The following is a 14,005-nucleotide window of genomic DNA, read 5'->3' on the forward strand; positions in this document are numbered from 1 at the left end:
GACACGAGTTTGACGTGCTTGATATACATTATGTCAGCTGTAATATAAAAATTCTAGAAGCAATTAGTACAGTAAATTAATAGTTAAATAAACAATGACACATCCATAATATGGCATAATAAATAGTAAATGAATAAAATACAACTATATGTATCAGGATGATAAATTCTGTACATACTGTATGTGCTAAGTGAAACAGGAAAACTAAGTGTGAATAATAGTTGCCATTTAAATTTTAAAAAATGAAATTCTGCGTCTATGTAAATGCAAAGACCAATCCAGGAGGATTCATATCAGTTAATAGGGGCCCTTACAGGGGAAAAAAATAGAATTGAGGTCAGGTATATGAAGGGAGAGTTTTAATAGTCTATAGTGTCTTGTGTGTTTTTTTTTCTCAGTAAGCAAGATCTCTCTCTCTCTCTCTCTCTCTCTCTCTCTCTCCCTCTCCCTCCCTCCCTCCCTCCCTCCCTCATTCCCTCCCTCCCTTTTTCCCTCCTGGTTTACCATACCTCTTTCTTTCAACCTGAGAGTAATCTGAAGGGCCTCTGTAAATCATGAAGGTAAAGTGACTTATAGTTTTCCAATTTGGGATCCTAGAATAAATAGTCTCTCTGTTTTAGTAAAATTAAGAATGAGAGGGGCAAAAAGAGGCTGACTACCTTAATACTAGGAAAAAAGTAACAAACTCATTTTGCAGTCCCCACCTCAGACCCTCAAGGCCTAAGGGCAAAGCATTTTGAATAGTATGACCTCAACACCAGTACCAGGAACTAAACCCAATAGTTTTAAAGCCAATAGGGAAATCCCATTCCCATTGCCACAGGGCTGTTTCAGGGATGAGAACTACAATCCAAGTCTCAGTTTTCTCCTCTCCATTTCCTGTCCCTAATTACTAGATCCTAGGTCAGTGATGGCGAACCTCTGACACGCGTGTCAGTGCCATTTTTGATGACACGCCGAGGCGGCCGCATGCCGAGGATGAAACATTTATGTTATTTAAACTATAAATATCGCGAAATAATGTTTTTTCCTCAAAGTGACACACTACCCGAGTTATGCTCAGTTTTTTGGCGAAGTTTGACACACCAAGCTCAAAAGGTTGCCCATCACTGTCCTAGGTGGTCCAACTGCAGCAAAGCTCAGGATTCTCCTTCCAAGGGAAAGAATGCTTTTGCTCCTGCTAGATGTAAAGAAATATATAGCATGGGCACTGGCGCAGAGTCATCTTACAACCACACAAGAAAACACCCTGAAGAAAAAGACCTTCATGCCTTCTTCATGGAAGAAGGCCAAGCACAGGGCCAGAAAAATAGTCAGAACTCTGAACTTACCTGAAGGTCACTCTACCTCAGGATGTGTCAATTAACTAGACTAATAAATAACCTTTCATTGCTAAAGCCAGTTTAATTTGGTTTTTCCATTAACTGCACTGAAATCATCCCTGTTGACGGAATGGGATAAGTAACACCTAATGCCAATTCTTGATCTGATTTTCTGAAACCTGTATAGAATTCCATTTTCTTTATCTATCTGTATTGATATTATACCCCTATTGATATTGATATCCCTATTGAGTATTAACTATTTCCTACAGATGACAGGTTGCTTGCAAGTTTTATCACAAATAATGTTCAATGAACACCCTTGTGCGTGCCTTCAGACATTCATATTATTATTTCTATAGGACAGATTCCTAGATATGAAATTACTAGGAATTACTGCTTGCCTTCTCACCAATAAATTTTTCACAACCCTGAGAGATAAGGCAAGCCAAAGAAGCAGCCTACACAGGAAACCAAGAAAGCTGCATTATAATAAGCATTTGGTGAAGAATTTCAAACTGGCAACTAAGAAAGGAAGCCTTATGCCACCTGCCACTGTTACGAGAACACTTTGGTCAAAGAACAAAAGCCCATGAAGGGCTTATGAGTTGACTATGAGTTACCATGTAACCATATATAACTCAATACCTAACTTTCCAATGTTAGGTATAGATCAAGTTGATGGTTTTTGACTTGGGTGTTAACAGACCATTACCATTATCACCATCACCATCAATATTGTAGACATATCTATATCCTCTATTTTTTTACTCCTTTTACTTACCCAATGGGTCACAACCTTTGATGCACAGTATTTGAGAGTGTCCCTGTTTTCTGACTAGCTCTCCTCCAATAATCTTACCTACACCTTGCTCCACTCATCTGTTCACATGAGGATATCATGTCACTATCAGTGACTGAATCCTTCCATAAGCTCAGTTCCAAGCATCTCACCCTCCAATTGTCATCATCTACTATTTTTCAAGTTAATTCTCTCTAGAAACTCAACTCAAACAATCTTTTGATCCAACTGGGACCTACATATACTCCAATGATCCTAGTACCTTTTCACTCTGCTCACCCTGGATAGTCTTTATTTCCTCCTTGACCAATTTTGTGTTTTTTTTCCCCAATTACAGTTGACATTCAATATTATTTTATTAGTTTCAGGTGTTAGACATAACTTCACCTTTTTCACCCAGCCCCACTTCCTCCTCCCTTCTGGCAACCATCAGTTTGTTTCTGTTTTGTTTGTTCATTTATTTTGTTCTTTAGATTCCACTCGTAAGTGAAATTATCCGGTATTTGTCTTTCTCTGTTTGACTTCACTTAGCATAATATCCTCTAGGTCCACCCATGTTTTCACAAATGGTAAAATTTCATTCTTTTTATAGCCAAGTAATATTCCATTATAAATATGTTCTACATCTTCTTTATCCAGTCATCTTCCCCTAGACCACTTTAAATTAAAAAGTTGTAACCATTTCCTTCACATTCCCTTCACTTCAAAATCCACCTCTGCCGACCCCCCACATCCTCCGATGTCAAAGGGATTAAAAAGTACAAATTGGTTGGTTGTTACAGAATAGTCATGATGAGAATGTAAAACACAGTCTAAGGCATATAGCCAATAATATTGTAATAACTATGTATGGTGTCAGATGAGCACTAGATTTATCGTGAAGATCAATTAGTAAGTTATAGAATCACAGGGATGCACACCCGAAACTAATATTGTATGTAATACTGTATGTCAAATGTTAAAAAAAGACATTTAAAAAACACATTAAAGACAAGGTGATTTCAACTTTTAAAAAAATCCAACATAATTTTGCTCAATTACACATAGCAAGTTATTTCTCTTGACTTTGTTGTGTAAATACGGAGTGGCTCAATTTCTAGAGCAGTCAAGACGGAACGGAAAAGACAGAATCCCTTGGGCAACCAGATGCACAAGCTGGAGGCTGGAGGGGCAGGGCAGCACCCCCCTGTCTGGCTGACTGCAGCTCTGAGAAGGCCTGCAGGCGGTCGGGGCTGTTTCCGGGGTGCTCGGGAGGAGGACGGCGATTCCGTTTCAGAGGAATCTCCCACACACCAGACAGAGGCCTGCTCTGCGGGACTGAGCACCTCCAGCGTCGGAGCAGGCTCGAGTTATACCCCCGGTTCTGGAGCTGGCGGGAGCAGGGGTGGGGAAGCACACGTTACCGGGAGAAGAACCAGTTCAACGGGCCTCCTTCAGCTGGATGACGTGTGGAGCGCCACAACAGCACGGCCTGGGACCCATGGCATCCAGAATAGGCACCAATTCAACACTTTATTCCCGCGCTTCGGTGGGACGCCGGAGCGCCCAGGCGCACACTCAACAGGGCACAGGGAGACCCACCCCTTCCTCCGGAGCCCGCCCCGCCCCCGTGCGCCACGCCGCGCCGCGGGGTTGCAGCCCTCCCATCACGGCGCAGCTGGCTAGGCGGTGCGCATGCGCGGTGCCTCGCGCTGCCGCTGAGTACTCCGGGAATTGTAGTCTCTGTGCGGGCGCCGCGGGCCTCGAGAATCCTGCATCCTGGCGGAACCTGGACTAGTCAGGACACTCTGGACACCCCAGCCCTTATTACCATCTTCACACCTGTCCCGTCACCTCGCCCTCACTCGCTGGGCTTCAGTCAGGGCGCGCCCCAAGGGAGGACGCGAGGTCCCCTCTTCCCATCAGCGAGCTGTGCTGGAGGAGGCGGGGTCCACTGCCCGCCCCCCGCCGCCACCCTCCCCGCCTCCCACCCCCCTCCCCGGTCCGTGTCGGGCCGGTGCCCGAAGAGAGGCGGCGGCCCCCGCAGCGGCCGCAGGAGGGGCGGCGGCGGTGGGCGCCGCAGGCGATGCCCCTGCCCCGCTGCTCCGGCGGGGGGCGGTGCGATCGGCGGCGGCGGCGGCGGCGGGATAGCAGGCGGGGGGCGGCGGCGGCTGCGGCGGCTGCTGCAGAGGGGCCGAGAGCTGGCGGCGGCGGCGGCGGTCGTGAAGGGCATCGGCGACGGCGGTGATGGCAGTGCTGATGTGAGTGTCTGCTGGCTGGGGGACCCCGGGGCTGCCGAGCCCGAGCCCAGCGCCCGGCCGCGAGCGGGAGCGGGAGGCCAGGGGCGGCGGAGGGATGCTGCGCGCGCGGTGCAGAACCGGGGATGCCGCCGGGCCGCCGCCGCCGACCACCCGGTTGGGCGCTGGGGCGGCCAGCGCCCTGGGAGCCGAGCCCGGTGTGGGGGTCCCGGGCGGAGGCGGGGGCAGCCCCGGCCGAGGGGCGTCTGCGATTGTTCTCAACACCCTTCCCCCACCCCGCCCCGTGTGTCTGTCTGTTTGTCACTTGCAGCTGAAGATGGAAAGAGCCAGGCGAAGGGGAGGCGGCGGCGGCGGCGGCGGCCGCGGCCGCGGAGGCAAGCATGTAGGGGGCTCTGGCCTAAGCAAGAGTAGACTCTACCCCCAGGCCCAGCACGCCCACTACCCGCACTACGCGGCCTTAGCCTCCTCTCACCAGCCCGGGGGCACGGCCGAAATCCAGGAGCTGGCCTCCAAAAGAGTGGACATCCAGAAAAAGAGGTTCTACCTGGACGTGAAGCAAAGCTCCCGGGGCCGGTTCCTGAAGATAGCCGAAGTCTGGATAGGGAGAGGCCGGCAGGACAACATCCGCAAGAGCAAGCTGACCCTCTCCCTGTCGGTGGCCGCGGAGCTCAAGGACTGTCTGGGGGACTTCATCGAGCACTACGCCCACCTGGGCCTGAAAGGCCACCGGCAGGAGCATGGCCTCGGCAAAGAGCAGGGCTCCAGGAGGAGGCAGAAGCACCTGGCACCCTCCCCGCCAGTGTCCGTGGGGTCCGAGGAGCACCCCCACAGTGTCCTCAAGACGGACTACATCGAGAGGGACAATAGGAAATATTACCTCGACCTCAAGGAGAACCAGCGTGGTCGCTTCTTGCGGATCAGACAAACCATGATGCGGGGGGCTGGCATGATCGGTTATTTTGGCCACAGTTTGGGCCAAGAGCAGACGATCGTCCTCCCAGCGCAAGGGATGATTGAGTTTCGCGATGCCTTGGTCCAGCTCATTGAGGACTACGGCGAAGGGGACATAGAAGAACGAAGAGGGGGAGACGACGAGGACCCGCTCGAACTCCCAGAGGGGACTTCTTTCCGAGTGGACAATAAAAGGTTCTACTTTGATGTGGGCTCTAATAAATATGGAATTTTCCTGAAGGTAAGTGAGGTGAGGCCACCTTACCGTAATACTATTACCGTTCCGTTCAAAGCTTGGACAAGGTTTGGGGAGAATTTTATCAAGTATGAAGAAGAGATGAGGAAAATATGCAACAGCCATAAAGAAAAGAAAATGGATGGCAGAAGGGCCAGTGGTGAAGAACAAGAATGCCTCGACTAGCGTGAAATTGAACTCCATCAGGCAAAATTTAAAACCATAAAATTGGCTAAAAGTACTGATCCGTAATCATTTGAAGAAGTTTTTCCTCTTTTTCGGCCCTTTTGTTATTAGGAATACCTCTATAGTTTATACTTCAAGGAGTCCGATTCTCATGTTATGTTATACATAGAACACTATAATTCTTACGGGAATTCCCACCTTCCCAGAGCTAAATAGTTTAGCTGCTTCATCTGCTCCAGACTATTGAATTATGCAAATCAGCACACACAAAAATGTGACATTCTGATCTTCTAAATACCATAACTAAGATTTACATTGCACTATGACATAATCCTGAAAAAAGATACATATATTTAATATGGAAGTGTGAATTACTGTTTAACAAGTTCCCCAAAAAAAAAGTATCCCGTTCCTTCTTCGTTAAAAGCTGCTAAGCTTACTATAGGACAGTTATCACAGAACAGAAATTGACCTCAAGGATAATATAAATATATTTATTTATAAAAGTACAAGTAGAAATATATTAATTGTCCATTCGATAACTGAATATTAAATAGTACCATTAAAGCATAAAATCTTAGAGTTACTATAGTATTCCATAATTTAAAATGTGTGGTAACTTCACAGTTTATAGTTGCCATATCAAATCCATGGGAGAGTTTTAATTGGTTATTCTAAGTTAGTTACAATCCCATCTTCACTCCTGTTTATTGTATCAGAGATTTTTTATTGACTTTCCAAAGTTTCAGGAATTACTTTTATGTCATTATTGAGGGGAAATCGTCATCATATGGATTTGCCATGGATATTTTGTTGTTTTAGCTTTTCATGCTAATTTGAAGGTGGTGAGAGATTTTTCCCCAAAATATATCATGGACTCAAGGTGTTATATTTTATGCTTCTTCTTTAACACTATTTCAGAGGGGTTGGTGCACCAGTTAGCGGATACAAAAATACATCTGTAACAATATATTTTGGTAGCACTTTTGCAATTGCTACCCTTAAAACTGTCAACACTTTCAGTGTAAACCTGATTTTTACAGGTGTTTTAATTCCAAGGGGGAAAAAGGATTTTTCTAAAAAACATTTAGAATGTAAATTTTCAGCCTGGGAAAAATATTATTTGAAGATTGGTTAGAAATATATTTGAAAGGAAAATTCAGGCATTTTCCAAGGTGCTCTTTATAATACTTAAAAAGGTTTACTTTACACAAGACTCACCCATTTACATATATTAAAAATTACTTTCCAGTAAGTGCCACAGCAATTTTTCAACACCTACGCAATTTTTTAAACAAGTGGTTATAGTGTATATGTGTACCAACCCACCCTGTATTAACTGACTGATTTTTATCTGTTGAGCTGCATTTTATTCTGAATGAAATGATTGTCTTTTATCTCAGCTGTATTCCCCTCCCACACAGTAAGTCCATAATCTCATGTTTAAAGGCCAGACACTGATTTCAACCCCCAAATATAGCTCTCATTGATGAGAGCTGGCTGCATGGATTGAGATCAGAATATAGCTCTTCTTTTATATGCTATAAGTAACTCAAGGTTATTTTAACAAATTGTTTTCCTTCAGAGATTTGTCCCCAAATACATTTAAGGAAGATCACTAAGGAAGCTTTATGGTATGAATTGAGAACATTAATTTCACTGGTTTATGTGACTTAAAAACAAACATTCAGTAACCCAGGCATATATATGCTGGTGTTGGTTTGCAGACTGTATTTCACATTTCCTCAAGTAGTCTGAAGGAATGTCATTAGTTCAGTATAATTGTGGACCATCTGGATCACTGCAGAACAACTGAAGGTTAGATGATAATGTTAGTACTAGAGTTAATAGCACATGGTGGGTATTTAGACTCTAAAAGTATCAAGGATCTTTAAACAGTCCTAACTGTAAAGTAACTATTGTAGGCTTGATAAAAGTCATTTTGGGTATGTGAAGGAGTGGTATGCACTTGAATTATTGTACTACTGATTGTTATTGCTGCCCATCATAGTGCCTATTAATAATAATCAACCTGTCAGATTTTGGCAAGCTGGAGCTGTGAATATTCCAGTATTTGAGTGTTCCTATCACTATTGTTGTGACTGTATACTCTCTCTTAAAACCTTCCCTTCTAAAATATTTATATCCGTTAAGTCTAAATGATTTCTTTTTTGGTTTTTAGTCTGATAAGATTTGAGTGTGTCTATATATATATATATATAGATATGTATATGTATATATACATACATATATATATACATATGTGTGTATGTATATATGTGTTATATATATGTATATATACATACACACATAATACTGTCAGATTTAAAGATAAATATCTTTAATTTATTGTATATAAATATTATTCATTTAATTTTGCACTAATATTTAAGTAAATAATTAATTAAGCAGCCAAATTTTCTAATTGTATGTATACTTCAAAGTTTTTACCATCTCAAAGCTACAGATTAGATAGATGTCTATATATCATCTATTACTGGCAACTGAATATGCTTTAGAATCATTAGCCTTCTGCCAGTCCTTTTGTTTCATTTTTTCATAGTTAATGTATTCACTGAAAAATGAAATTATGCTATTTTTTTGATACTTAAAATTCCCAGTCAATCATTAGCCATAATCAAATAAGATCCAGTTCAAAACTCTGGTATTAGGACATGTATTGCCATGTATCTTGTAAAATAAGCTACTATTCTTATCTGTGCAATATACATTTTATTTATTGTCATTTGTGACAAAAATGGACTTGCAAGTGTACATGGTATTCTTCAAAATAACAGGATCCCTGCCTTGAAGACATTAAACTCTTAAGGCAAGAGGATGTTAGAAGTCAAAAAACGAGCATTAAAGTTAGTAACCAAAATTATTAGTTCACTGTACAATTGTAAAACACTGGTGATGTTTGCACATAATAACCCAAGCATAATGTGGTACAGACTCAAACTGTAATAATATAAGCTAATAGTATGAAATTTGGAAACGGGTTCCTCATAATCGTTGGCAGTGTGCTCCTAGCAATTGAAAGCTGCACTAATCTGTTGCTTATATGCAAAAGATGCAATGTATTATAAAAGTATTAATGTTCTGCCACATTTTATAATTTTTCTTGTTAAAGCCCCAAATTGCCATGTCCCTTAAACTTGAGTCAAACACAAGCTTATTTGCACTAAAGAGCATGGCCAAAAAAGAAATGACAGGGTGGAAAAGCTAGTTGGAACCTTTTGAAATAATTGGTTCTAATGGGAGAATTTCACATTTGTCTATTTGAAAGCTATATGATCCAGGCAGACAATCTGTCAGTTCACTAATTTAATAATGCACTTTACCTTTTGTATATAAAAGATGTACATTTATGCCACTTGACAGGTGGGATGTGTTTCAATTACTATGTAGTTAGAATCTATAGGGTGATCTCTTGCATGCATATGTTTGTGTTGGAACTGCTGTACTTACAAGTTTCCATTAAATTGATATAATGGAGAAGGAGGATAGAAGATGCTTTTGAAACAAAGCCCAATACATTTAACAAAGAATTTTAAAGTAGAGTTCATATTTGTATTTTTAAGGACTAGAATCAATTAAAAAACAAAACTATTTCTAGCCCAGATTAATATTACAGTTGAGACTATATCTAGTTGAGACTCCCCATAATACCCTAAAACTTAATTTTTGGAATTCGTGCTGACAAATTTTTTTGAATGATTCTGTTTCATTGTTGATATGTGTTTAAATGACTAATGAAAAGACAGTATATGTCTGTATTAGAATTAAAAGTATGGCTGGCTGATCTGGTGTCATTAAGAAAATAGCCAGACTAAAGAAATAAAATTTCAAATTGAGGAAATGCAAAGTGCCTAAGGACAATTGCTGAGATAAATATATTATTTCAAAATTTGCAGAAGAACTAACTTTCACCAAACACAAATAGTATTGGGGGACTTATTGTATCCTTTCATCCTAAAATTTTCCTGAGATGTACATTTAAAAACTAGATAATTGTTGCTTAATAATAGGTTGTATGTACTTTACTAAGAAACACTGTGTACTAACAATTCATCGAGAGTATACTATATTTACTGCATTCATTTTATATCTATGGATAAGAATACATTATAAATAGTCATCCTATCTTAATATCATGTATTTATATTGTAATTTTGCAAATATTTTCAGTAAAATAAACATTTATCTGAGCTGCACAATTTGAAGAGGATAAAATTGGAATATGCCCTCAGACACTCATTTTGAATAAGCAGCTACCATTGAAAAATGTATTATCATTCATTTAGATTTTGTTTTATGGTTTATTTAATATTTAAGTGAATAGGACTTAATTTGAATTTTTAAGTGGTGTCCTGAAAATAATTTTTTCATAAGTATAAGATTTCTTTTCCTGCTTATTTCAAAATGTTTTTCATTAGAACTATTTATAAAAATCTGATTCCAAGCTTTAGGTAAGGACTTCGCTTAGTCACCACATAGTGTGAAGTTTGTCTTTACCAAAACACCACACATCTTTGGCGGGATAAAGTCTAAAATAAACCACAAAGAGAAGTTAAAAATTTATTCTATGCTAACAGAATAGGTATAAATATTTATCACTGCCAAATAAGATTCTTAAAATCTTTCTGAAGTTTCCTTAAAGATTTTTCAAATTTCATAGAGAAAATAATGGCTAATGACTAGCCCATCAGAGAAGGAGAATAAGTATGTTAGCATGCTGTTAAGACAATCCATAGTCCACAATGTTGTAGCAGTGAGGTACAGGGAAAATGTGTTTTCCCAATTTAATGTCATGTGAAAACTGAGTTTTTAGATTACAGTTACTCTGTTATAAAGTAAATTTACCCAAATTTATGTTGGTGGGTCTTAGAAAAACAATATGTGTTTGTGTATTTTTTGTATAATGTGAAAAAAAAGTCTTTTTTCTTAATTTGACATGACTTTTTAAGTAATTTAAATTTATTTCAGTAGTGGGTTTTTAATCAATATTTTTTAATACGGAAAACATAATATTTAGAATCTACAGATGGGTAGAAAATGAAAAGTAGCAACCAATGTTACCAATTTCTTGTATATGTTTCTAGAGTTACTCTGCATATACAAGCATATGAATTCATACATACATCCTTTTTGAACATGCAAATTAAAACGTATCGCATACACTATCTTATACCCAGTAGTATCCATTTTAGATCTGTCATTATAAGTGGATTCTTTACTTTTATTTTTATACTGATACTTGATCTAGCTAACATAGCATTTAATTTGAACCATATTATTACACAAAGAGAACTTGAAGAAAATTTTGAGTGAATCCCATTGGTATTTACTTAAAATGCAAATACTATGTGTATATATTAATTTTAAAATGTATAAATATTCAGTTTCCCTTCCCTATGCCTAGCCATCTTGCCTTCCTATTTTCCCTCTTTCTTCCCAAAAAATTATTGATCTTTTTCCTAAAGTAATACAGATTAGGACCAGCAGAACATTAAATTATTTAACCACATATTATTTTAGGTTAACTGGGTTCTCTAATGAAAAACACCCATATCAAAAGTTTTAACAAATTATCACTTTTAGTCCAATTTTAGTGGTTCGTTCTGTTACTATTATCTTATTCTTTAGAAAAAAAGACAGTGAGTTATAAGAGCAAATGAGTACTAGAACTATAGCAAAAAATTATGTTATACTCTATTGAAATCTTTTGATTTTATTAACATGAGCTTTAATGTTTTTGGTGAGAAAGACATAAAGTTATTATGAATAATTCATTTAGCAACTTAGTCAAATTCAAGACTAAACAAAGGGATAAAACTAGTCCTAATTGTTTAAAGCAGTGGTCAGCAAACTCATTAGTCAACAGAGCCAAATATCAACAGTACAACGATTGAAATTTCTTTTGAGAGCCGAACACCGACTTCTGCGCATGGGCCACGAAGTTTCAATCGCACTGTACGTGCGCGCCTGCACGTGGTATTTTGTGGAAGAGCCACACTCAAGGGGCCAAAGAGCCGCATGTGGCTCACGAGCCCTGGTTTGCCGACCACTGGTTTAAAGCATTGATTCCTCATGAAGGACCCAGAGCCAGTCAGATAGATATCCTTGGGACCAGAAGATACCATGATGATTTGGAAAAAGAGTAAAAACTTTGGAGCTATGATGTTGCAAGTACAACTAAACCATCTCCATTCTCTGCTGGAGAAATATAAAATAGCAAATACAATTGTTTAAAAATGATGTTAGCATAATTACTATTCCTGAAAATATAATCCCCTGAAAAATAACAATTTTCTTTCTATTCACATCAAGGGGGCATTTAAAGTCACTTTTCTAAGGACCACCAAGAAAAATTGTTATCTGAAAAAGTAAAGGTTTTATACTTGAATCCTGAAGGATTCTATCTAATCATAAATTATAGCAACCAGGGTAAAAGGTCCAATGCTACTAGGCTTATCTTAAAGAATATGTGGGTTGAGAAAGAAGTTTTTTAATGGGTTGGTTTCTGTAAATTTTACAAATATGTTAAAAAGGTTTGAAAAAAATGTGAGCATTGGTTTAAACTTTAGAATCATATCTCCATAATTGGTGTCATGATTTTGTTTGTAAAATGAGAGAGGTGTTGTTAGAAAACAGGATTCTCTTAAATATATATTTTTAAAACATAAAAGAGTTTGCTTTTTTTATTTTAATGACAAATAACTATCCTTTGCAGAATCTATAACATTGGTAATGATATCTGGGTATTTCCTTGTTTAAGTTTAAAATGGTTTATACGTCTTGTTCCTTATTTGAAGAGAGGGGTCAAAAGGAAGGTGAATTCATCTTCAAACTGAGTTTTGCTTAAATTTAGGCTAAAAAATATTAAGAATTTCCCACACTAATCAAGGAGTTTCCCATGTTGGTGCTTTGTGGTAATTTATGTCTTAAAATTTTTACTTTCTTTTGAATACCTCTTTTGAGTAATTTCTTATTCTGATTGAGGCCAGTGGCATCTACCAGTAAATAAAAACATATTCATAATGAATTAGTACTTCCACAGTGAAGTTAGTTTGTGATGTGAATATGAAAAAAATACTCACTTAAATGGAATGTATAGTTTCTTCTTGAATGTTGTTGACTTTTTTCTAAGATTGAATAGGAGTTGTCTGTCCTCTCATTTACCCTATTATACTTGGTTTCTGTGTTATTCCATTCATAGTTTTCATTGTTCCCAGGAAATAGTAGGGGTAAAAATAAGGCGGGGGGAAGAGGAGAGAAAGTAATCCCTAAGAAAAGTGTGCATAGTGTATAAAAGTTAGAGTTGCTCAAAGTGTAAGATTGGGGAGGGGTCACTTTTATTGGTTTTGCCTTTATCAAAATAATGGTATAAATCTGATTATTGTATTTGATCTGATTAAAGTCAGAATTTATTTTATCTGAGACTCCTCTATAATGAAATACTTAATTTTTTTTTTTCTTAGAGAAAGTGGTTCTGTTGGATAATACTCTTCTTCAGGATATTCTTTGTTTTTTGTTGTGGATTTGATGAGGTTGTTGCCTAGAGGTGGCTGATATAAAATAAGAAAGAGAAGAGAATGGTATCTGCTGGTGATTTTGCTTGCCTCTAACAAAAGAAATCAATCTAACAGAAACAGAAATAAATAAGTCATTCTCAAAACTAAATCTCTATTTAACCTTTAAAAGAGCATTTGAGAAAGAATAATAATACCTAATCCTGTCAATGGATGGCCTGGCCCAGAGCAAATGATGTAACTTTTGTTGAATGGCTTCCTTATATGAAAAATGAACAAGACTGTGTTAAAAGCTAAGGTTCCCTCCTACTCTAAACTTTTATAATACTAGTAGAGGCCTGGTGTATGGATTTGTGCACTGGTGGGGTCCCTCGGCCTGGCCTGCGGGGATTGGGCCAAAAACGGCTCTCTGACATCCCCCGAGGGGTCCCGGATTGTGAGAGGCAGTTCTTGGGTGACGCACCCCAGAATCAGGTTCCCTCCTCTCTGGTTCCGGGTGCGTCACCCGAGAACCACAGCTGCCAAGTCACCGCAGCTCCTGCATTGAGCATCTGCCCCCTGGTAGTCATTGAGCATCATAGCTACCAGTTGAACGGTCAGACAGTCACTTAGGCTTTTATATATATAGATCTGTTTAGCCACACACACACACACACACACACACACACACATATCTGTTAAACCAAAAAAAATAAAACTTTGCTATTTCTTTTTAAGGCCAAATTGTTGTATACTAA

The 14,005-nt window shown here is 39.2% G+C and overlaps 1 protein-coding gene across 2 annotated transcripts in view; it reads left to right on the forward strand.

The window, feature by feature from the left end:
• Window positions 1–4,311: 4,311 nt before the first annotated feature.
• PURG (purine rich element binding protein G) overlaps window positions 4,312–14,005 on the forward strand; it is a 31,733-nt gene continuing 22,039 nt past the window's right edge. Inside the window, exons 1-2 of one of the 2 annotated variants that reach the window (XM_054720063.1) lie at window positions 4,312–4,364; window positions 4,672–5,553. In XM_054720063.1, coding sequence (XP_054576038.1) covers window positions 4,678–5,553 — 876 coding nt within the window. In that variant the 5' untranslated portion in view covers window positions 4,312–4,364; window positions 4,672–4,677. Of the gene's footprint in view, window positions 4,365–4,671; window positions 6,672–14,005 lie in introns of those variants that run through there. The other variant, XM_054720062.1, reaches the window with a different exon arrangement.

Source organism: Eptesicus fuscus, chromosome 8 (genome assembly GCF_027574615.1).
Source record: "Eptesicus fuscus isolate TK198812 chromosome 8, DD_ASM_mEF_20220401, whole genome shotgun sequence".
In the NCBI taxonomy this organism is placed as follows: domain Eukaryota; kingdom Metazoa; phylum Chordata; class Mammalia; order Chiroptera; family Vespertilionidae; genus Eptesicus; species Eptesicus fuscus.